Source organism: Capra hircus, chromosome 24, assembly GCF_001704415.2.
Source record: "Capra hircus breed San Clemente chromosome 24, ASM170441v1, whole genome shotgun sequence".
Classification (NCBI taxonomy): domain Eukaryota; kingdom Metazoa; phylum Chordata; class Mammalia; order Artiodactyla; family Bovidae; genus Capra; species Capra hircus.
Genome location: NC_030831.1, coordinates 25,977,393 through 26,003,227, shown reverse-complemented (window position 1 = coordinate 26,003,227; position 25,835 = coordinate 25,977,393). Strand labels below are relative to the sequence as shown.

The 25,835-nt window shown below is 39.4% G+C and overlaps 1 protein-coding gene across 2 annotated transcripts in view; it reads left to right on the top strand.

Moving 5' to 3' along the window:
* DSG3 (desmoglein 3) overlaps positions 1–25,835 on the top strand; it is a 33,588-nt gene that overhangs the window by 5,243 nt on the left and 2,510 nt on the right. Inside the window, exons 2-15 of one of the 2 annotated variants that reach the window (XM_018039431.1) lie at positions 4,528–4,563; positions 5,068–5,199; positions 6,841–6,996; positions 7,561–7,705; positions 8,330–8,496; positions 9,488–9,616; positions 9,916–10,101; positions 13,104–13,375; positions 14,156–14,295; positions 16,093–16,320; positions 17,585–17,836; positions 20,938–21,077; positions 21,381–21,444; positions 24,411–24,655. In XM_018039431.1, coding sequence (XP_017894920.1) covers positions 4,528–4,563; positions 5,068–5,199; positions 6,841–6,996; positions 7,561–7,705; positions 8,330–8,496; positions 9,488–9,616; positions 9,916–10,101; positions 13,104–13,375; positions 14,156–14,295; positions 16,093–16,320; positions 17,585–17,836; positions 20,938–21,077; positions 21,381–21,444; positions 24,411–24,655 — 2,292 coding nt within the window. Of the gene's footprint in view, positions 1–4,527; positions 4,564–5,067; positions 5,200–6,840; positions 6,997–7,560; positions 7,706–8,329; positions 8,497–9,487; positions 9,617–9,915; positions 10,102–13,103; positions 13,376–14,155; positions 14,296–16,092; positions 16,321–17,584; positions 17,837–20,937; positions 21,078–21,380; positions 21,445–24,407; positions 24,656–25,835 lie in introns of both variants that reach the window. The other variant, XM_005697014.3, reaches the window with a different exon arrangement.

Below are 25,835 nucleotides of genomic sequence, written 5' to 3'. Positions count from 1 at the left end.
TGTTTTCATTTAATCCTCACAACATACCTATAAAGTTAGTAGAATTATTATACCTATTTTATGGATAAGGAAACTGAAAAATCAAATAATGTTCTCAAGTTTTTCAGCTAGTACATGATGAGACTAGGATTTTAATTGAGGGATTCAACATCCAATGTCCAGTTTTGTATTTCTACACTTAACTGCACCTTTGTTCTTGTTGTTTAGTGACTAGGTTGTGTATGACTCTTTGTGACCCCGTGGACTATAGCCCACAAGGCCCCTCTGTCCATGGGATTTCCCAGGCAAGAATATTGGAGTGGATTGCCATTTCCTTCTCCAGAGGATCTTCCCAACCCAGGGATCGAACCTGCCTCTCTTACGTCTCCTGCATTGGCTGGTGGATTCTTTACCACTGAGCCACCTGGGAAGAAACTGTCTCTTACCCAGTACTTAAAATGAGCTCCTGAAAAAGGGCTTAATTTTCTAAATTGAATTTACTCTAAACATCAGTTATTAAAGTGTTGAACTCTCCTAAATTAAATACTTCCTAAGTAATTAAACATAAATCATTTTCATTCAATTAAGGAATTTTCCTTGATAAACATGAAGCTTATTAAAATGCTTCTGGATTTTTTAAAATCTTAATTTCAAAAAGTTGATACATATCTATTGATCTCTTTAATCTGACACATAATCTTGCATTTAACCAATTATAAAAATAGTATCACCAACCTATATACATACATATATTTTATGAACTTTTCAAAAATAATTATTAATTTTAAAAATCAAGTTTAAAATTTGTAATGATTCCTTTGAATTACCCAGCTCATTCTGCAAATTTCCTAGACAGGAGTGGGTGTGATCTTAAGCCATGCAGAGAAAAATGGCCATGCCTTATGCTGGCTAGGACTAGCTTCCTGAATCCAGTGCATACTCAGTCTGACCTTCCTCCCCATGCTGAAGTTTCAGAGTACTCTAAACAAAACCTTAGCCAAACTCAGTAAAAAGCAATTGTTATTATATAAGATTTTTAAAAATCCAGTCACCCACATCCTCAAAATATGTTTATTACAAACCTACCATACTGGTGAAGGAAATGGCAACCCACTCCAGTGTTCTTGCCTGGAGAATCCCAGGGACGGGGGAGCCTGGTGGGCTGCCGTCTACGGGGTCGCACAGAGTCGGACACGACTGAGGCCACTTGGCAGCACCTACCATACTCAATAGGAATCTTAATGATATAACTACATACATTTTAGCTGGCAAATAGGGCACGTGGACATCAGGTCACTTTATGTCACATGCTTTTTATTAACATCTTATTTGCTTTTAATAAAACATTTCTAATTCTTATGTATACCAAGGCATTTAGACCATATTGCTGCTTTATAAATCATACAGTCAAAATTATAAAACCATAACCAGGGAACACAGGGAAGAAAGAAAAATAAATTCACAAGATAACAGAGTGTTTTCTCCGCACTGCTATTTTCTAGACTCTAGGCCACAAAAAGGACAACTTAATTGATTTATATTGTCAAGAAGCTATCGAAATATTTATTAGGTATTCAAAATAATTATACGAACAATGTAACTAAAATAACTAAGTAGCTGCATGGTAAGTACTAATTAACTCAAATAGTAAAGTTTTTTAAAAAATACTTGGGAATAATGTAAAGCTATGACTATATGTCTAAATCCATATTTAAAAAGCACTGCATTATTCAAAAGTGTTCTTAGTAACTGTCCCCATATTCCTAAAAACACAACAAAGATTATATTTTCACAATATTCCCCAAAATTGGAAAACATTCCTGGTGGTCTGACTTTGAAAGAGAGGATGGGAAAGAGTAAAGGTTTGGCTGAGTAGCTTCTTTAAGGGCTCTAAGTCAAAGAAATGACTTAACAAGTAAGAAACACCTGTCTGCAATGCTCGATTTCCAAAGTTTAGGGCTTGTCCTTCCTTCACTTCCCAGAAAAACAGAAATCTTGTCTTAGCGTCTATTAGAAGAATCATTCTCCACAGGGCTAGTACAAACATGATTCATATTTTCAGGATGACTCCAGTTTTCCTGTAAAAGGGATCATGCCTGGTCCATCCCTCCCTGCACGTGGGGCTGAGTTGTTCTTGGGAACTGAGAAAGGTGTGCAATGACTTCACTGCCCTGATCTTTTCTCCCACGTAATGCATGTGTGCATATGTACTCAGTCGTGTCTGACTCTCTGCAACTCCATGGACTGCAGTCCACTGGGCTCCTCTGTCCATGGAACTTTCTAGGCAAGGATACTGAAGTGGGTTGCCATTTCCTTCTTCAGGGGATCTTCCCAACCCAGGGTTCGAACCTGCCTCTCTTATGTCTCCTGCATTGGCAGGTGGATTCTTTACCACTAGTGCCCACTGGGAAGCCCCCAACTAACTCATGATACTGTTTAAAAAAGAGCAGCAATGCTGTAAAATCATTTTGAGATCTGTTATAACCACAAGTCATGGTTCTTTTCCATGACAATTTTAGCAAACATCCTTTGAAATAAAGATTTTACTGAAATTTTTAGAATGGAAGGGTCCTCACATTCTACGTCTGATATCATTTTTCCTTTGGTTCAAACTGGGACTTGCCTCTTTATTATAGCCTTCCAAAATAAGTGACGTAATAAATCTACATTGTTTCAGAATTAACTGCAGCCTTTGCCAGGAAGAAATCTAAATTGACTATCACATAACTTTTTTTTATGACTTGCTTTTATTTTCTATTTATCTACGCTGACTTAAGAATCTAGTGTAGTGGTGATGTTCACACTTTAGAGTCAGGCTGCAGAGATTCAAATCCGAGGGCTGTTAGTTGGGGCAAAATACTCATTTTCTCATGAGTTTTCTCCTTTTCTTCACCCCTAAAAGACAGATTACAGTCTCCTTCAGATGGCTGCTGTGTTAAGTGAAATGGTAAACATAAAGCTCTATGAATAGCATCTGACACATAAAACATAATTCTTTTGTCCTGATTTATTTTTCATAATCTTTTCCCTTCCAAATTGTCTTCAAATTAGTTAATCAGTGAGTCAGAAAACAGTTTTTAAACATCTGCTAAGGGATCCGTATTGTAAGGATTGCAAAAAACAATAATAATAATATAGAAGCACCGATTTGGAAAGTTTGCAATTCTCTTGGCTCGACACCATATAATGCACACAAAACCATAAGAAATAATAAATCACGGTAAACCATTATGGGCTAAATTGCACAGTACAGAATATGTGTTCTGCAAACTTAGAAAAAGAGACATCAGTAAGGACAGTTTCATGGAGACTGTTGGAACTTAAAATGATGAGTAATACACTATTCAAGTGTGTGGCGGTAAGAATGCATTCCAGGTAGAAAACAACACTGAAAATGACACAGATGAAGGTCCTGTGTACTCTTGAGAAGGTGAAGACCTAGCCTGGCCTGGCTTCATCTTATCTTTATTTCTTTTAGATCAGTAGGAAAATTAAGCTCAAATTTAAATTGAACTAGTAGAGCAGAGATGCACAAATCTGCATTCCACAGCAAACAGTACTTGTGATTGGAATAGCACATCCCCATCTTTTACATTTCATTCTCTAAATTAGACTGCTGCTGCTGCTGCTAAGTCACTTCAGTCGTCCGACTCTGTGCGACCCCACAGGCAGCAGCCCACCAGGCTCCCCCATCCCTGGGATTCTCCAGGCAGGAACACTGGAGTGGGTTGCCATTTCCTTCTCCAATGCATGAAAGTGAAAAGTGAAGGTGAAGTCATTCAGTCGTGTCTGACTCTCAGCGACCCCATGGACTGTAGCCTACCAGGCTCCTCCATCCATGGGATTTTCTGGGCGAGGTAGTGGAGTGGGTTGCCATTGCCTTCTCCCTAAATTAGACTAGTTCCTTTCCATTCTCTCAACTTTTATATGACTAAGAAAATGCCTTAGTCTGGAACTGCAACTAACGAAAACAGCTTTGCCAAGTCAGTAGAGTAGTTCACAGCTTTTAATAATCTCCTGTGGTGCTTTTTGAAGCTTATTAGAATGATGCTCACTATTGTTTCCCAAAGCAATAGCTTTCATAGCTCCTGGGAAGTGTTTATAGAGCAGCCAGGTAAGAAATGTCTGGTTGTTGCACCAATTGTTAGAATTTTGAAAAGTCCAATAGATTCTCCTGAACATCATTAACATTCTATAATTTATAGATTACAGATTATAGATTATAGATTACAGATTATAGATTACACAACTGAAGGAACTGTTTACATGAAGACTATTTTCTTTTTTGCTCTTTGAATACTGCTTCTCCAAATCTACTTCTTTCCTATTTTTGTTACTTTTAATTGGAGGATAATTGCTTTACAATGTTGTGCTGGTTTCTGCCATACATCAATATGAGTCAGCCATAGGTATACCTGTGTTCCCTCCCTCTTGAAACAGAAACAACTACAATATGAACAGCAGAATGTAAAAATCAGAATTATCATCTTATGTAATTACTTATTTGAAGAATTCATGTTTAATTTGACTTTATTTAAATGTCTACAGGTGGTTCTTTTGGTTCATGGAGAATTGAGAATACAGGTAAAGTATGAAAAAGATTTTTGCAATTAAAGTAGTTTAGTTTAAAAATTGTACTGGAAAAATAAATATTTATTTAATATTGTAAATTACTAAATAATTTAATTGTGAAAATGCAATTCTAACAACTAACCTAGGAATACCTAAATACTAGCATGAATCGATGTCATTATTGTAATTTACCTCATGCTTTCTTTTGTCTTATCTTAAAAATATCAACAGATAAACCGGTATTTGTGCTCAGAACAGTTAGATGTTGTGGAATATATATAGGAAATATAAAATACGATTAAATGCTAAGATTAAAAATCATATAGCTCTGTAGTTGTTTTAGTTATTTACTGTTTCTTCTTTGCATGATAGTGTCAGGGAGAGAAAATTGGGTATTTAACCATCTTAAATATCTTGAAACATAGGAGACTCCTCAACCTAGATGTCTGTAATTAACACTCAAAGCAAAAATTTCCAATAATGTGCATAATAAAATGTAATCCCTTTTTGAATAAGACAAAAGGACAATACGAAGAATATGAGACAGTAATACAACAAGGCAAAAGGAGATACAAACGTGAGTGGGTGAAATTCGCAAGACCCTGCAGAGAAGGAGAAGACAACTCGAACAGAAATCCAATTGCCAAAGTAAGTCTTACGAGCAGAAGCAATGTGATTTTTGAGAATAAATGTACTAGATGTAAATTAGAATAATGCAGAAATTCCAATTAGCAAAATATAGATTGAGGGGTCCATAGAACAAATAACTTGGTATTTTCAATAACACAAAAAATACAATAGTATTAATAATATCAACTTAAAAGAGAAAGATGAAGGAATTACAGCTTCCAGAGTAATTAAAAATAATTAACAGCCATTTCAATATATTTCAATGGATATGCCTTTTGGGACTCAGATTCTAGCAAAGGAAGAGAAAAATGTATATGGCCAAGTGCTTTGTTCGGGGCAGCAAATTATCCCCAAAGAATGTGACTGTCTTTACCAATAATGTATTTAACACGGGTTCACTGCAGGAGTTATGACAATTTCACAAGCTAAAAACATATAGGATAATGTCTCTCAATAAACCAAAAAATACCATACTCCTAGTCAAGTGTAGATTGATCACACTATTGTCCCAGGCAAGAGAGGTTAAAGGCATAGAGTTCAGATTAAGCTGAGGTGGACCTTTCTACCAGTTGGTTCTCACGAGAGTCAGTTTAGTCAATCACAAGCTGAGGTCTGGCTGCCAGTGCAAAAGCAAAAGTCCCTTATCACTAGAGCACGCTGCTAGGGAACAGAGGTCGTGGCAAGCAAGATTATAGTTTTTCACTACTGCCAGGCAAAAGATGCCTTGCCCAGGCAGGAGCTAATGCCCCAAGCTCTTCAGAGAGGCATTTAGATCAGCTAAGAGTTGCCTTGCCCAAACTGAACACTCTCAAGAAGTCCTCATAAACTTCCTATTTAAAGCTTAAACGTCTCCCAGCCATAGTGACTTCTCCACGCGCTTGAATCAATAAGCCCCAGTGTTGCTCAGTGAGAGCTGAGCTGAATGTATATTGACAGTCACAGACGTCCACAGCAACATCCTGACAGCTTCCTCAGTGCAAACGACCACACTCTTAAAACAAAGCAACTCTATTCCTAAATAAAAACAAAAAAGTAGATTTGAAATCATAGCAAACAGCAATAAGATAATTAAAGATGGTTGACAATCAGCATTGGATTGGCCATGTATTCAGAACTGTTGAAGTTGGGTGATGGATATATCAGGTTCATTATACATTCTAACTTTATAATATACTTGAAATTTTCCCTATTAAAAATCTAAAGATTAATAATAATAAAAGCAATTCATTCTAATATTTTTAACACTTAGTATATTATCACTTTCCACTTTTTTCTCCAGCTTCTCCTATTTAAAACTAAATGTCTTTTTGTGTTTTTTTTTTAGTGTTATCTGCTAAGCAAGGAGGCATTCAGTAGTAGGCTTGTCAATATTAGGTGTCCTTGACTTTCTCTCAACTTTTTAACATCACCATGGTGACCACAATCTGGGCAAATATTCTAAGGCTGGAAAGGTTAAGGCACATTGGTCCATACTGGCCAACAGAGGAAATAATTTGAATTTATTTCATATTCCTAGTAGCTATCAAGGCAAAAAAATGAACAACACAGTGTCAGAAAGCATGAATAAAATGAACAGATGACTTGAGAGTGTGGAGCACAGTGGGAAGGAAGAGGTCTGAGTGATGATCACCTTAACATTTTGGGTATTTTGGGCTGCAGATTACATCAGACTTCGAAGCAACCCAAAAAATTACCTACCACATCTCTGGAATAGGAATTGATCAGCCCCCTTTTGGAATCTTTGTCATTGACAAAAACACTGGAGAAATTAACATAACGGCCATAGTTGATAGAGAAGTAACCCCAAGCTTCCAGGTAAGTGTGCATCCTCGATATCAGCCACCCTTTCCCTTGTGGCAGTGACTTTAGGAGGTTAATCTAGAAGGATATCAGTGCGTGAATCCATCCACAGTCAAATAACAAAGAGCCTTCCTTGGATGTCCCTGGTGATCCAGTGGTCAGGACTCTGGGCTTCCACTGCAGGGGACGCAGGTTCAATCCCCGGTTGGGAAACTAAAATCCCACAGGCTGCAATGTGCAGCGTAAAAGTAAAAAAACAAATAAAACAAAGAGCCTCTGAAGGTTGTGCCCCTGAAGAAACAACCCAGGAGGGTGAATGAACACTGAACTCCAGCATGCTTCTGGCCAAGACTTTCAGGCTAACAGGAGACACAGTACCAGCCCACAAGAAGGGGCAACTTGGACAACTAGTCTACCCAGAGAAGACACTTTCCTACTTTGTCTCCTCTTTGGGAAAAATATTTTTCCTCTTTGCACAAAAGTACTGTATATGCAAGGAGAGGCCTTATCTCGACAAGTTTTAATAATAAGCAAACTGATGTTGTATAACATTGATTAACATGTCCTCTCCTTTTCTAGATTACGTGTCGTGCTCTTAACACCCTAGGACAAGAGGTAGAAAAACCACTTATACTAACGGTCAAAATTTTAGATATAAATGACAATGCTCCAGTATTTTCACAAAGCATATTCCAGGGTGAAATTGAAGAAAATAGTGCTTCGAGTAAGTCTTCTGCAGTAACTACCACTTTTAATTATTTTTGTTTAACTTCAGATACAAGCATCATTATAGTACATCATTTTATTCTCTTAGTTTCATCAGTAGTTTTGTACAAAAATTCATGAAGACAGTCTGAGTCTTCCTTGCTAATATTTATGATTGAGCTACTTACCCACTGCCATTGTACTTCTAGGTTGTGGTTGTGTTATCAAGTCAAAGCTTATTCTAGTCACAAAGCTGAAGAGGTGGCTTTAGACAACACAGATGCATCAGCTGGGCCTTCTTAGATTATAAGAGACAGAGACACACTCCTTACATGGATAACTGGGGGGAAAGGGAGAACCATAAAGCCATTCAGCAAGGGTAAAAAGATGAAGACAAAACAGTCTCAACCTCAACACAACCAACCAAGGCTTAGTGAGAAGTGGAGGATTTTTATGGAAGGCAGCACGGGTCAACTGACTCAGTCACCTGACTAAGAGATATTGCACGTGACACGTAGATTTTTGGCACACAGATAGTTTTAAGATCTTAAAAGACAAAGATCAATTTGAAATTGTGTTGGATATTTAACGTGAACATAATGTCAATCTTTACATAGTCTTTAATGAACTTCTGTATTCCTAGACTCACTGGTGATGATCCTAAATGCCACAGATGCAGATGAACCGAACCACTTGAACTCTAAAATTGCCTTCAAAATCATCTCTCAGGAACCTGCAGGCACACCCATGTTCCTCCTAAGCAGACACACGGGGGAAGTCCGCACTTTGACCAGTTCACTTGATCGAGAGGTAAAGCAAGGCACTTGGGAGCATTCAATAACTCAGGATTCAGTTGTAAGAAACCCAAGAGAGGTGACTCCCTTCTACCTAAGAATGAAAGAGGGAAGGAAGAGGGGTTCTCTGGATTCAACTGACCCAACTGAGGGAAGCTTACCGCATCCTACTGTGATTTTGCTGGGGTGGGTTGTGTGTCTGAGACCTGCACAATTGACTGTACCTCAACAAATGAGTATCCCATATCCATGGAAGTTAAACTGAGGGAATAAGAGAAGGTATTGTATCCACGGACAGAGACTGAACTGGGGCTAATCCCTCATGTGATGGAGGAAAAGGAAATTTCCTAAGGAGAAATTTGTATCTGGAATAAAGCCTTCTCTGATGCCATGCTTTTTCTCCTGACTTCTTTCCATTTTACTCCTGTTTCTAGAACACTAGAGAGTCCCCAGGAATTACCTGATGGTCCAATGGTAGGGCTTCATGCTCTGCTGAGCAACCCGGATTCAATCCTTGGTTAGGAAACTAAGGTCCCACAAGCCACATGGAGCGGCCACAAGGGAAAAAGAAAAAAGAATCCCCTTACTCTCTCTTCTCCAGTGTTCTACCAACACATCTCCAACAACACACAAGACCCCATCAGACTCTGTATTACTTTTACACAAATGATTTTCTGAACAGACCAGCAAGGAAGCTCTATAAATGAGGTTCCCTCAGATAAACAGAGTACCATCCTCATTGTCCATTTTTGCTCTTAGTGCACTTTCCTGCCCTGAGAAGCTCACAAAAGAGAAAACTTGTTTCAGCCCCATAAAGACTTCCTCCCACGTGGGGCATGTGCCCCACAGGCTTTGTCTACGGTGAACAACGAAAGTGCCTGTGGTCCTTCTAGAGAATGAACCATGAATTTAAATATTTTCACTTCTTTCCCATAGGAAACAAGTAGTTGTCATTCATATCCCTGACACTAGAGATTAATCATTTTTCTTTTTTTCTCCAAATTTAGCAAGTTAGCAGCTATCGCCTGGTTGTGAGTGGTGCAGACAGAGATGGAGAAGGACTATCAACTCAGTGTGAATGTAGCATTAAAGTGAAAGATGTCAATGATAATTTCCCAACATTCAGAGAATCACAGGTATGCCTTTCATTCCTTGAAAAATAATTTAAAACATAATTATAAAATAATTATATATATATATATATATATATTATGTTATACCTTACCACCATAATTCAGGGTTTGCTGGCTTGCTGGCTTTTAGTTACATTCTCTGCATTGTTCTTTTAAAATAAGCTATTGTAAAAGATAAGAATTCAGGGACCAGCAAAGAGACAATACATAATTTGGGAATTAATGACTAATGCCATTCAGAATGAATATAATTCTTTTAGATAAAAACCTGACATTGAAACTTAAATTCTGCTTTTTTCTAGTATTTAGCACGTATTAAAGAAAACACTTTAAGTTCTGAGTTGCTTCGATTTCAAGTAATAGATTTGGATGAAGAGTTCACTGATAATTGGCTTGCAGAGTTCTTCTTTACCTCTGGAAATGAAGGGAATTGGTTTGAAATACAAACTGATCCCCAAACTAACGAAGGTATCCTGCAAGTAGTTAAGGTAAGGTCTGATTTCCTTTCGGGGGAAAAACATTCTGTATTAACCAAAACTGTTACTTTATGTTAGCCAAAACTGTCATAAATAAACTTTATTCACTTACAAATAATAATACCACTTCTCTACAGAAAATATAAAAAATACACAAAAGTAGAGAGAATTTTGAAAACACAGCCCCATTTCCTAAGGAGACTTTTCTTAACATGTTGATTTATTTCCTTCCAAACTATCATCCTTTCTACAGAAACACAAACACACTAGTAGACATATATTTATCAGTGTGCCTGTTTTAAGCACAAGAAAGTAAAACATTCCCTGACTTAAACTCAGGAACAGACAAGAATACATGGAATAGTGGCTTGTGAATTTGTCAACTTACTTTAAATGGATTAGCTACAGTCCTTGGAAGGGAAAAATGGCAACTTTTTCTAGAAAATGGGAATATATAAACTAAGGTTGCAAAATAAACAATTGAGTAAAACTTCCATTTAACAGACTTGGTTACAACAGACACTTCATCTGAAATAACATAAACCTATTTATGTCTGATGAAAGTGAAAGAGGAGAGTGAAAAAGTTGGCTTAAAGCTCAACATTCAGAAAACGAAGATCATGGCATCTGGTCCCATCACTTCATGGGAAATAGATGGGGAAACAGTAGAGACAGTGTCAGACTTTATTTTTTCGGGCTCCAAAATCACTGCAGATGGTGACTGCAGCCATGAAATTGAAAGACGATTACTCCTTGGAAGAAAAGTTATGACCAACCTAGACAGCATATTCAAAAGCAGAGACATTACTTTGCTGACTAAGGTCCGTCTAGTCAAGGCTATGGTTTTTCCTGTGGTCATGTATGGATGTGAGAGTTGGACTGTGAAGAAGGCTGAGCGCTGAAGAATTGATGCGTTTGAACTGTGGTGTTGGAGAAGACTCCTGAGGGTCCCTTGGACTGCAAGGAGATCCAACCAGTCCATTCTGAAGGAGATCAACCCTGGGATTTCTTTGGAAGGAATGATGCTAAAGCTGAAGCTCCAGTACTTTGGCCACCTCATGCAAAGAGTTGACTCATTGGAAAAGACTCTGATGCTGGGAGGGGTTGGGGGCAGGAGGAGAAGGGGACGACCCAGGATGAGATGGCTGGATGGCATCACGGACTCGATGGCTGTGAGTCTGAGTGAACTCCGGGAGATGGTGATGGACAGGGAGGCCTGGTGTGCTGCGATTCATGGGGTCGCAAAGAGTCGGACATGACTGAGCCACTGAACTGAACTGAACTGATTGTATAGACTAGAAAAATATTACCAGTTTTAGGACATTCCTTGGCATAGGACATTGGACTATATGAGCTTCTCTCTTTAATTCCATGAGTCCAGCAGAATGACAGACCCATAATATTCCCTTAACAGGGTGACTGCTGCAATTCCAGATTGCTGGAAGCCCTGTAAGACTTCCTATTACTCTGCTTTTCAGAGAGGGAGCTACAGCCCTCCTCCGTTGCAAGGTTTTGTTATAGTCTGGCCCTGACCTTCCTTCCTATGGCCTGTGCTGCACCGGCCTGGCCTCCCTCTCTTCGAGATGCTGGCAATCCCTTCTGGTAGACTTCCTCACCCCCACCTCCTGTGTCTACGCGCCCCCCCATCCCCGTCATTCTCTGTCTACCACATTCTTCTGAAAAACAGTTTGGACCAATTACTCTCCCTTAAAAACTTTCCTTGTTCTCACTGGCTGTGAAAATGGCCCCCAGTTAGACTGTCCCTTTGAATGCGCTGCCGCTTCTCCTAGCCCGTGGGAACACAGGAGCGGTTGCCAGTTTGTCTTCAGGGAAGGCCAAGCAGCTCCTCAGGGGGCTCCAATATGGAGCCAGGGTTGATGACCACCTGCCGGCCTTGGAGATGACCTTCAACCCCCTCAGAGTTGTACCCCAGGCCTCTCACTATCACCAGCTCCCTATCACCTTCTGCTAAATCTGGCATTTACTCTGCCTGAATGACTCTTCCTCACCCTGAAACGCTTGCACAAAAACCTCTAGGAAGCCTTTCCTGATTTTTCTCAAGTACAAGTCTTCACTCGCCTTCACAGAGAGACTCTCCCATCTCTTTTGTCACTTAGCCCTTACATTATAATGACCAGTTTGAGCATCTTTCTCTTCCTCTCCACTAGGAAACACATGAGTCCACCAATCCAGTCACTGCCAAATTAAAACTCAAATCTAGATCTCATACCTTATTTTCAGTTATACTCCAATGTAACCAAAATGAACATTTCCTTATCCCATCGCCCTTGGAAAATTTACTAGTGAATGAAAAGAGCTATCCTGGGATATCTCTGGCCTTGACGTGTGCCACTTCAATATAAGAGTCAAACAAATAGTGAACACATAAGACCATATGAAAATGGTTCTATGGAGAGTTGGTGGGCCACACTCTCACTGCTTTACAGAAGCCTATGTGCCAACCAAGTTTAGTAAGATAATTTGTCGTCTCTGAATTTTTTAAAGTCAGGAAAGATACTACTGCACAGAATTCACTATTCTGGGAGTGGATGTAGGTACCATTTGCAGGAATGTATTGTAGGCTGTAATTTGTTCAGTCCTTACAACAATCTGATGAGGTAAGAGTTTTTTTTTTTTTCTTTTTCAGAAGTAAATAGTTGAGGATCAGAGATATTAAATATTGTGCCCTGAGTCACACAGCTATTAAGTAGCAGAACCAGAATTCAAACCAAGCAACAACAACAAATTTGGAATTCTTTCCAATGCATCGCACAGCCTAAAGAAACTGTAAAGGTGTTTTGTTAGTCTTAAAAGAAGTAACTGTGCTTCATAAGTATCAGTCACCAAACTGAGGTTTCATAAGCGAAGAATTCTGAAGGACCCTCATCAGAGCATTATTTTGCTGTATAGAAATAAAGGATTCATTCATAGCACATAACATAGAGTTCTCTGGTCCTCTTACCTGATCATATTTTTGTGACACCTCTTTCCTTCTATTTTTATTTTTACTCTAGTCTCTAGATTATGAACAAGTACAAAGCATGCAACTTGGTATCGCCGTCAAAAACAAAGCTGAATTTCACCAATCCGTAATCTCTCAATATCAAGTCCAGTCAACCCCACTCATAGTTGAAGTAATAAATGTGAGGGAAGGAATTACATTCCGTCCTTCTTCCAAGACATTTATTGTCCAAAAGGGTGTAAGTAGTAGACAGTTGATCAATTATGTCCTGGGAACCTATCAAGCCATTGATGAAGACACTGGCGAAGTTGCCTCATTTGTCAGGTGAGAATAATTTAGTATCTCATTATTCCTTGATGAAGTTTCTCTTAATTTTATTGAAGTAGAGTTGGTTTACAATGTTGTGTTCATTTCTTATGTACAGTAAAGCGACTAAGTTATACAGATATAATCTTTTCATATTCTCCATTTCAGTTTATCACAGGATATTGAATATAATTCCCTGGGCTGGACAGTAGGATCTTGCTGTTTACCTTGACTAGTTTTAACTTATAAACTACTGCAAAATAATATCTAAACTACTCTATGCCAAGAATGTAAAGAGATACAATGGTAACCAACTCAAGGACCTATATAACTCAAGAAGAGATGTGCTATGAGCTAAGGTAGCAAAAACATAAGTGAAAATGGAAGTGAAGAATGACAGCCTGTCTAGTGAGATCTAGAAAAAGTGTCATGCAAACTTTCAGCTGAGCCTTCAAAAAGTAGAATTTCACCAGAAGACCATGGTGTAGTCAGACATAGAACAGTACCTACAAAGCATGGTGCCTAAAATAATAAAACACCATGAAAAGTTGCTGCTATAGTATAAAGAACAAGGACACAGTTATTTTACTGAGCAGAGCAGGAAATTTAAAACCCAGGCTAACATATTCTTAAGGCTTATGAAATACTCCTTGTCTATGCTAATATGTTAATTTTCTGCTGCTTTTTAAAAAGCATATTTCAGAGTCTTATGAAAATACATTAAAGATAAGTCATTTTCATTAAACAGGTAACAGTCCATGTTTGAAAAAAAACTTACTGTTTTCTGTTACAAAACAGATATGTCTTGGGACGTAATGATGGTGGTTTGCTAACGATTGATTCAAACACTGCTGAAATCAAATTTGTCAAAAACATTGATCGAGACGTTACTTTCATAGTTAACAAGACAATCACAGCTGAGGTTCTGGCCATAGATGGTAAGAAAAACACATTATTCCAGTTGGCATTTCTTTATGAATAGATGCTTTTGATCACTGACGCATTACCTTTATCACTGCATGCATATGTGCTCAGTCACTCCAGTCGTGTCCAACTCTCTGCAGCCCCATGAACTGTAGCCCACCAGGCTCCTCTGTCCATGAAATTGCCCAGGCAAGAATCCTGGAGTGGGTTGCCATTTCCTTCTCCAAGGGATCTTCCTGACCCAGGGATCGAAACTGCGCCTCCTGAGTCGCAGGCAGATTCTTTACCACTGAGACACCAGGGAAGAACCTTTATCACTAGATAAAGTTGATTACCTTAGGGGCCTTGGGTCTTAAGTCTGAGGTGGCTAAATCTAGGCAACGACTGAGCATCCTAGGTTCTCAATGGAGTTCGCTGGACCAGTGAATTCTGGGTTTAGTCCTACTGCTTGCTGTGGTTGGCGCAAGAATTTCTTGATTTGAGAATGTGGACAAAGATTGATACAGAAAGCCTATCAGGGAAGCTCAGCTCAAATGTGAGGTGCCTTTGTGAGTTACTTACACACAGAGTGAGTTACTTACAGAGACTTATATGCTTATATCACAGAACAGGAAAAATCTTCTGAAAAATCTTCTAAATGAAGCACCTGGTCAAAGCACATTGACTATGTGCCTCCCTAAGTGTAAAATTAATTTATACTCAAGGGAATCTCAGCAAACATAAAAATAAAATAAAAAATCATATTATCTGGAAAAACAGAAAAAAGCACTAAGGGAGACAACAGAAGTAATTCTTAATCCCATCACTGAGAGATCTTATATCTTGGGTAATAAAAATAAATAATAGTTTATTCCAAATATTTTGGCTCAAGCTTTAAAAGCAGAAATCTTCCACATAGTCTGGGCTCGTGCACTAGAATATATTTAATAAACCTATTATTTTTATGTTGATTTCATTTATAATCAGTGGAATTTATCACCTTAAAGGTCTTGGTTCCAATAACTTTGAATTAATAGCTGATGCTACTAATTAAGGTGGCTCAGAGGTAAAAAAGCCACCTGCTAATGCAGGATTCCACCTGTGGGTCGGGAAGATCCCCGGGAGAAGGAAATGGCAACCCACTCCAGTATTCTTGCCTGGAGAATCCCATGGAGAGAGGAGCCTGGTGGGCTACAGTCCAAGGGGTCACAAAGAGTCAGACATGACTTAGTGACTGAACAACAACAACAAGCTACTAATTAAAGACAGCAGCCAAGCTGATAATTAGATTTCCTTTTAACAAGGTACAGAAATTGGGTGACATCTTTTTATTTGTAGGAATAACAGACACAATTTCAGGAGTACACACACTAATCTGGTGCACGAGATAATTTTTTTCTAATATTTATTTATTTACTTCTGGTTGCAACTGGGTCTTCTTTGCTGTACTCAGGCTTTCTCTAGTTGCAGCAAGCAGGGGCTACTCTCTAGCTGTGGTGCACGGGATTTTCATTGTGGTGGCTTCCCTTGTTGCGGAGCACAGGCTCTCAGCTTCAGTAGTTGTAGCATGAGGGCTCAGTAGTTGCAACTCACAGGCACTAGAGCACAAGCTTAGTAGTTGAGGTGCACGGGCTTAGTTACTCCACAGCATGTGGTGTCTTCCTCGACCAGTGATCAAACCCATGTCCCCTGCGCTGCCAGGTGGATTCTTATCCACTTGTGCCACCAGAGAAGTCCATGCATGTGAGAGAAATTTTATGGGCTTATTTGTTTCTTTATTTTGCACAACTTGCTCTGGATAGTTCTCTAACTCTAAAATGTTATTCTTATAGAAAACACTGGTAAAACTTCTACAGGCACCATAATTGTCTATGTACCTGATTTTAATGAAAATTGTCCAACAATTGCCCTGGAAAAGGAAGTAGTCTGTAGTTCATCACCTTCCGTGGTTGTCAGAGCTTCACCACTGCAAAGGGATAAATATGCTGGCCCCTATGAATTTTCGGTGGAAGGGCAAAGCGTAAAACTTCCAGTTGCATGGAGTATCTCAGGAACAGATGGTGAGTAATTGTAAAGCTGCTTCCACAAATGAAAACTGCTGCTTCTTTATATTTCCAGAAGGTTAAGAGGGAGTCCATTTGGGAGCAGGTCCTTTCCAAGAGTAATTTTAAAAATTCTTTGCAATGAAGATGATGTCCTATCCTCATGAATTTCCTCTGTCTTCAGAAAAGGAACAATATAAGATATTCAGTTCAGTTCAGTCACTCAGTCGTGTCCGACTCTTTGCGACCCCATGAATTGCAGTATGCCAGGCGTCCCTGTCCATCACCAACTCCCATCACTCAAACTCATGTCCAATTTTAAAAATTCTTTGCAATGAAGATGACGTCCTATCCTCATGAATTTCCTGTCTTCAGAAAAGGAACAATATAAGATATTAGCACTATTTAAAGTTTTCTGTTTTTCTCATGCGGACTCTAATTATTGGATATTTTTATATTTTCAATTTTTTATCTGTATCTCCTCAGTAGACCAAAATAAATAAATAATGAAAAGATTACAGTCAGGCACCTATTTTACTGCTGAGCTGTTTAGATTTCTAAATACATAAACTTTTCCTAACTGGCCAGGCTGTCAGCAGACATGAAATACTGGAGGGGTCAGCCTGCTCAAGGTTGCCCCTAGTCTGTAACTAGTCAGGAATCTTGAAAGCATGGTAGGCTGAAATTCTCAAACTCATAAGCCAATGGGCAAGAGTTAATCCATCCTTACTTTTCTCCTAACTTTTATCATGCTAATTTCACATTTCCTATGTTTTCCAGGAATCTCATAGAAAAAGCCATTAGACATAATAAGAATCTTCTCTCTTTTTAGATTTCATAGTGACCAGCAGGGCTTCCCAGGTGGCTCAGTGGTAAAGAACCTGCCTGCCAAGCAGAAGACACAGGTTCAATCCCTGGGTCGGGAAGATCCCCTGGAGAAGTAAATGGTAACCTACTCCAGTATTCTTGCTTGGGAAATGCTACGAACTGTAGGCCGCCAGGCTTCTCTGTTGCAAAGGAGCTGGACATGACTTAGCGACTGAAAAACAACAAAAGTGACCATCGGGCCACTTCAAGTCCTTTGTAAATGAATCGCTTGCTCTTTTCTGAAATAATGTATACCCAACTGAACCCCAACAGCCCTCATAACTGCTCCAGTCTCACCCTACTATTTTTAACAGTGATGTGTCAATTGTGGCCCTATTCATCCAAAACAAGAAGTAGTTTTAAGAGCCAGAGTCACCTTGTCCTACCGCTGATGTGTTTGACGGTTCCCCTACAGCTACCTCCGCACTCCTCACAGCCCCACAGCCAGTCTCTCCCGGAGTGTACAGAATCTCCGTCGTGGTCACGGACGGTGAGGGGAGGCGGTGCGAGACACCAGAGAGCTTGACCCTGGAAGTCTGCCAGTGTGACTACAGGGACACCTGTCGAAGTGCGCCTCCGACCAGCAGCCCTCATACAATTAGAGAGGGGTCTCGGATGGGGGCTGCCGCCATCGGCCTGCTATTCCTCGGCCTTTTGCTGCTGCTGTGTGAGTATGCCACGGGGATGGTAGCATGCGCACGGACAAAGCATCTCTGCAGTTGTTTCAGAGGCAGAGCTCACTGGGTGAGGTGGGGGCGGGGGGTGCACAGACATTTGCAGGAAGAACCAGAAATGCTTAAAGTTAACATGTGACTTGCCAACAATCTATATTTATAATACAGCAGAGCAGGTCGTGTATGTTAGACATATAGAAACCAGCACCAGAGAATCAAAGAAAGCACAGACAGTCTACACACTGCCTGTAGTGTTCACGGTCAAAATAATGACTTTATCCAAGATCGTAGCACTTTCTAAAATGTCTATTCCCTCTACAAGTCTCATGAAATTCTAAAATACAATAGAGTCCTGACCAAAAAAATTTAGGAAAAATTCTAAGATAGCATGAGCTTTGAGCTTTACAATGCATATAAATATATCGCACTTTGAGAAGTTGTTGCTTCATCCAGAATTTCCTCAAAACAGCTTTTCACCTGAAAATACACTCCTTTAAGGCTCAAACTTAACATGATGAAGTTTACTGAACACATTAGGGGAATTTATATACATGTAATTTTTCTCTTTCTTTTTTATGTTTTTAAATTATGAAAGTATGATAACACATTTATAGGAGAGAGTTGGAGAAGACAAAGTTATTTGTATTTAGATACATATGTTTCTGTTATAGTTCCACTACATATGACAATTATTTTTTAAGTAGGTAAATGAAGATTTTTAGAGTTGCAATATCAAACTCTCAAAAACTAACAAAATGTACAGAAATGTAGAAGGATAGAGTAGACCTGAAAAGCACTAGGAACCAATTCAACATAATTAAGATTCATACAATTTTCACACAATAGTAGGATACAACCAATTCTATTCAAGTTCCCATAGGCTATAAACTAGGAGACACTGGACCATACCCAGGGATATAAGACAAGTTCCATTCCGAGAGGGAGAGTTGCTGAGAATATCTGAATAAAAGACCAACATGATTTTATTTGTATTTTAGCAAGATAACACTGACAGCAGTGTACTGCAAATTTAAAAGGGAAGAACAGTTAGGAGGTTATTGTAATATTATAGCTCACATGGGATGATGGAGGCCAGGTTTTGAGCCACGGCATAAGACTGGAAAGGAACAAATATGTATGCGAGGCACAGTTGGAGTAAATGGACAAGATCTGGAGACTAATGGATAGAATGAATGGATGAGAAGTCCAGATGAACCACTGAATTCAGTTGCTACTGAAACCATTAAATGAAATTGAAAATATCAGACGAAGTGCAGATAAGTAGGGTGGCAACCATAAATCTGATTTTGAAATGTTGAATTTTGAGGTACAGATATATCCTCTAGGCTACTATGCGTTTGAGATTGTAGCTCAGGATGGCAGTCAGAGGAAATATACTGTGATATTCCCACAGTCATATTTGCTTCATGTGATCCTACCATTTGCAAAATATCATATCTTGAATTTTGTGGACAGAACATACACATGTTTCTGTGGAAACACAGTCAACACTTTGAAAAACTTTCTCTAGATGCATATATAAAAATCGAATACATATTGTACATACAATGATCAACAAGACTTCTAAAAGACTGTTATACTCATCTAAAAATACTGACCATACATATATATATTCATCACTTTTCAAAACGAATTTGCCCACTTAAAATATTCAACTCTTCCCATACATTTAATTAAGTCACAGAATTGAGGATGGCAATAAAGAAAGCCTTTAAAGGTATCATTTATATGAACATTATGTTAAATTCTGAGAAAATGTTCTTTGTCAACTTATTTTATTTTATATACTTGGGCTAATTTTTTCATCATATATTTACATATATATATATATATATATATATATATATATATATATATGTAACTGACCTAATTTGTATAACTGATGTATCTCATTCAAACAATACTGGGGAGTCCTCATGGCACTTAATACCATCCTTTATCTTCATTAACTCATAATCCTCACAACATTCTATGATACTATACATCCTCCCATTCTTAGGATAGTTAATGGAGGCAAGAAAAGATGATGTAATTGTCCAGCTGGTGAATGGTGAAGCCAAAATTCAAACCCTAGAAGACTGACTCCAGAGACTATATACTCTTAAACCCCTCACTAAGCTGCCAGTAAGTGAAAGAATTCAGACTAGGATTTAGTGTCTTCCTTCTGCAGGGCAGGACTTCCCTCATAGCTCAGTCACTAAAGAATCTGCCTGCAATGCAGGAGACCCAGGTTAGATTCTTGGGTCGGGAAGATCCTCTAGAGAAGGAAATGGCAAACCACTCCAGTACACTCGCCTGGAGAATCCCATGGACAGAGGAGCCTAGCAGGCTACAGTCCATGGGATCACAAGAATCAGACACAAACTCAGTTGGACACAAACATCCAGCAAGCAGGGCAGAGGTGGAGGTGGGGTCATCAACCTCCCAGCCTGGGAAGTGTTTCATTTCTTTCTTGGCCTATTAGCCTGAGAATGATGCTAATCTTTATTGCCAAGATGTGACCTGTCTGCACAGAAAGAATGATAATTATCCAGGCAGGAAGGCCCCTCCAAGCTAAGGATTCCTAAGTCACCATTAAGAGTGTAATAATATTAGATCATCAGTTGCAGAGAGAGTTTGTAGGTTAATGGCTGTTCTATAAAGAGATGTTTAGAGACCAGATTACCATATCATTATGATGCCCACCTAAAATCTTGACTATTCAGGTGTGTATTCACCCCACATCATATACTGAGCTTCAATATGTACAAATAAAAGTGATAATAATAAAAATAGAGAAAATAATTGAGGAAATGAATGACCACTTTTATCATTCATCAAACAGTGCCTCTTTTAAGAAAATATATAGGTCACAAGAATAATCTGATCTGTCTCCTTCAGTTTCATAATTTTGTGAAATTTAAGTATGCTTAGTTTATAAAATTTTACCTTGTGGAAATTAATCTCACTTTCTATTAGATTTTCCATAAGCATTAAAGATACTGTATTTCTCTGTAATGTTTCCAACAATCGCCCTGTCAAGTCATTTCCAAGTGATTCAAATGTTCTGATAATTTGTTTTCCTTCATACTAGTGGCTCTCCTCCTGCTGCTGACCTGTGACTGTGGGGCAGGTCCTATTGGGGGAGTGACCGGTGGATTTGTCCCAGTGCCGGATGGTTCAGAAGGAACAATTCACCCGTGGGGAATCGAAGGAGCCCAACCTGAAGACAAGGTGAAGATCCACTTTATAAAACATTGACTTCACTCATACAGAGCAAAATTCAATTTACATGCTAGATAGAAAAGGGGGTAATGGGGTATAAAAAATAAGACTCCTGACCATGAAGGACCATCAAGTGCTGAAATGAACAGAGCCTTTTAGGACCTTAGCTCTTCAGATGTCACATCATAAAAATGGTTACTCCTGCAAGAATTTGGAATTCTTGTAATGTCTCCATTTAAAAGGGAGCATATTTCACTTATATTGGTGAAATCTGGTTAATTTTTAAATATATTTTTTGCATATTGTTTGTAGGAAATCACAAATATCTCTGTGCCACCTATAACTGCCAATGGAGTTGATTTCATGGAAAATTCTGGTAAGTCAACATCAAATTTATTTCTGAAAGGAACAATGGGTTAAATAAGAAATATTAAAAACTAAGAAATGTTCTAAATTCTCTCCTTAATAATTTGTGCACATACTGAGATATTACCACTGAAACAGGGTTTCAATGATTCGGTTTACTCTTAGTATAGCAGTCTATTTTGTGACCTAGTTCTGACTTCAATAAGTTCATTTGTCTACTGATATCACCATTTTTACTAGCAGATTTGTTATATTTCTCCAAACTTCAGTAAACTGAAGTATAGCTCTCTGATAGTTGATTACTAATTTTTTAAAAAGTGAAGGATTTTACATATACAGAAAAATGTAAAGGAGAACATAAAACACACTATGTACCCACCATCCAACTCTGCTGTTAACACTGGTGATATTTGCAGTTAAAGTGCTGTGTGTGCCCATCCTAGATCTTGTTGCCCTTCTCTCTTCCCCAGAACAGGAACCTGATTTCAATTCAGTAACCAATTCTTATATTTAATCACGGGTTTCCCTGGTGGCTCAGTGGTAAAGAATCTGCTTGCCAATGCTGGAGATGGGAGTTCGATCCCTGGGACAGGAAGATCCCCTGGAGCAGGAAATGGCAACCCACTCAGTATTCTTACCTGGAAAATCCTATGGACAGAGGAGCCTGGTGGACTACAGTCCATGGGATCACGAATTGGACACGACTGAGCAACTAAACAACAACAATATTTAATCGTAATGGGACAAGGATCGCTTGTGTTGTCATATAGGTGAAATTATTTATTTCTTTAGTTTACCAAACGATTATTTCATTCATCTTATCTCAGTATCACACTAAGGTGTAAACTAGAACAAGAAGCATGCTAAGTTGCTTCAGTTCAGTTCAGTCCCTCAGGCGTGTCCAACTCTTTGTGACCCCATGAATCGCAGCACGCCAGGCCTCCCTGTCCATCACCATCTCCCGGAGTTCACTCAAACTCACATCCATCAAGTCAGTGATGCCATCCAGCCATCTCATCTTCTGTCGTCCCCTTCTCCTCCTGCCCTCAATCCCTCCCAGCATCAGAGTCTTTTCCAATGAGTCAACTCTTTGCATGAGGTGGCCAAAGTACTGGAGTTTCAGCTTTAGCATCATTCCTTCCAAAGAAATCCCAGGGCTGATCTCCTTCAGAATGGACTGGTTGGATCTCCTTGCAGTCCAAGGGACTCTCAAGAGTCTTCTCCAACACCACAGTTCAAAAGCCTCAATACTTCGGCACTCAGCCTTCTTCACAGTCCAACTCTCATATCCATACATGACCACAGGAAAAACCATAGCCTTGACTAGATGAACCTTAGTCGGCAAAGTAATGTCTCTGCTTTTGAATATACTATCTAGGTTGGTCATAACTTTCCTTCCAAGGAGTAAGAGTCTTTTAATTTCATGGCTGCAGTCACCATCTGCAGTGATTTTGGAGTCCCAGGAAATAAAGTCTGACACTGTTTCCACTGTTTCCCCATCTACTTCCCATGAAGTGACAGGACAGGATGCCATGATCTTCGTTTTCTGAATGTTGAGCTTTAAGCCAATTTTTTTGCTCTCCTCTTTCACTTTCATCAAGAGGCTTTTTAGCTCCTCTTCACTTTCTGCCATAAGGGTGGTGTCATCTGCATATCTGAGGTTATTGATATTTCTCCCAGCAATCTTGATTCCAGCTTGTGTTTCTTCCAGTCCAGCATTTCTCATGATGTACTCTGCATATAAGTTAAATAAGCAGGGTAACAATATACAGCCTTGACGCACTCCTTTTCCTGTTTGGAACCAGTCTGTTGTTCCATGTCCAATTCTAACTGTTGGTTCCTGACCTGCATACAGATTTCTCAAGAGGCAGGTCAGGTGGTCTGGTATTCCCACCTCTCTCAGAATTTTCCACAGTTTATTGTGATCCACACAGTCAAAGGCTTTGGCAGAGTCAATAAAGCAGAAATAGATGTTTTTCTGGAACTCTTGCTTTTTCCATGATCCAGCGGATGTTGGCAATTTGATCTCTGGTTCCTCTGCCTTTTCTAACACCAGCTTGAACATCAGGGAGTTCACGGTTCACATATTGTTGAAGCCTGGCTTGGAGAATTTTGAGCATTACTTTACTAGCATGTGAGACGAGTGCAACTGTGCGGTAGTTGCTTCAGTTGAACCCAAATCCCCTATGTCTCCTGCATTGGCAGGCACATTCTTTATCACTAGCACTACCTGGGAAGCCTATAGAACAATAAGATCTAATGCCTAATATTCAAATTGTTCTTAATTCCATGCTTAGCAATAGATTGTTTTTAAATGTCCAGCCTGAAAAATCTACATAAGATCGCCCCCAAAATGTAACTATCTGTCTTTATCAGCTACCTTAATCCTTATTTGCTTCTCCCATTACATCACGAAAACAATATTTTGAATTCTCTAGGAAAAACAGCTATCCATGAAAATGCAGAGTAAAGGTAACAGGCAGAATAGTCACAGCTCATTAAATTTTCATCAGACACTAAGACACCTAATTAGCATTGGCTAATTTGCATGATTACATTATGTATGTCTCCTCTTTGGTTTCCATATTGAGCCAGTATGACAGCTAAATTACAACTTTTTTCCTGAAAACAAGCATCACATTAGAAGCCTTCCATGGCTGTGCGATGAATATTTCATTTATATTTTTCCATTTCTGGCTGTTGTCACTGAAAATCTTCTTTATTTTTTTAATTGATATGTTTTCAGAGACAATACCTCTCTGAAAACAATACCCTCTGTTACTCCCTCACCTCCTCTGTTACTCTCACATTACAGACTGTGGGGCGTTCTTCTCACCTCGAGTCATAAAATTGTATTTTCTCCCACATGCTGGCTTTACTTGGCATGTGCTCTTGGATATCAAAGATCAGTAAAAAACAAAACAAAACAAATCACAGCATGAGATGTTACAGCACTTTCTCCCCTGTTTTTAGAAGTCTGTACAAATACATATGCTGGAGGGACGGTGGTAGAAGGAGCTTCGGGAATGGAACTGACCACTAGGCTTGGAGCAGCTGCAGGATCTGGGGGTGCTGCAGGGTTCGGAGCAACCGCTGGTCTGAGCAACTTTTCCATGGGGCAGTCTGGGACGATGAGAACAAGGCATTCCACGGGAGGAACCAACAAGGACTTTGGGGAAGGGGCGATAAACATGAAATTCCTGGACTCCTACTTTTCTCAGGTAATCTGATGGAAAACTCTGTGGCTTTGTTGTCTTGTTTACATTAGAGAGCTTTCTACTTGACTGAACTTTGGTTTTGCACTTCGGTTCTTTTGCAGCTTTTTAAGACAAGAAAAAAGAGGTAAAGGCTCCTTGTTAAAAATAACAAGGATAACCTAAGGTGGCTGCCAAAATCCGGCTACTGGTCAAAAGAAAGAAGGGATGGGTAGACACAAAATGAGAGAACATGGCACCTCATTCCTCCCACTGAGATAACAGCAAAAAACAAAACCCTTTGCTTTTCAGATCAGCGGCATCCTCTTTAGACATACAAAGCAGTTATTTCTCATTTCCTGTAGCATAAAGTATGTCAGAATACATCGGCATACATTTTTCCGAGAGGGTTATAGTATTCTTCACATTGTCAAGGAGTCCATGTCCAAAAGTGCTGAAGAAACATTAATGACCCAAACATAAAAAGGGAAACAAGGGATGCGGTCCAAGATGAGGCAAAGTGTCAGGAAGCAGAGAATCTTCAAAGGGACAGGGGTGTAAGGACAGAGAGGACGCTGGGAAGCGGGTAGCTTGCCTCCTGGTTGGTGCATCACTAGAATGGATCTCACCTACACCTTTGCTATCAGAGCTATAAGTGATGGCATTTGGCCTTGTGGCCAAGCAGATGAAGGCTGACACAGTGTTTGAGGACAGACTGACAGAAAGGATCAGACTCCCAGTTAGGGGTCAGACTCTCACAAGGGTTACAGTGTCTTGGCCAAGGCCCCAGGCTGGTGAGAGCTGCCTCAGATGGTGAGGAAGCCTGCACCCTGCCCCACACAATGACCTGCAGTAACCCAAGCACACACAGGGATCTTCACAGATGGCCCAGCAAATAACCTCCAGGCTCCGCACACTTGCTCTGTTTGGCTAAGTCCATGTCAGTGCAAATCTTAAAACTCAAGAGTTCAAATATGAGCCTACAACAGACTCAAGTTTGAAGAAATATCAATTTCATCATTCTCCAAACACAGATAACTTCTGTAACAAGATTGCTGATATGGAGTATGACCTTACTTCTATCGTTGTTGTTGCTGTTCAATCGATGAGTCGTATCCTACTCTTTGGGACCCCATGAATTGCAGCATGCCAGGCTTCCCTGTCCATCACTCTCTCCCTGATTTTGCTCAAACTCATGTCCATTGAG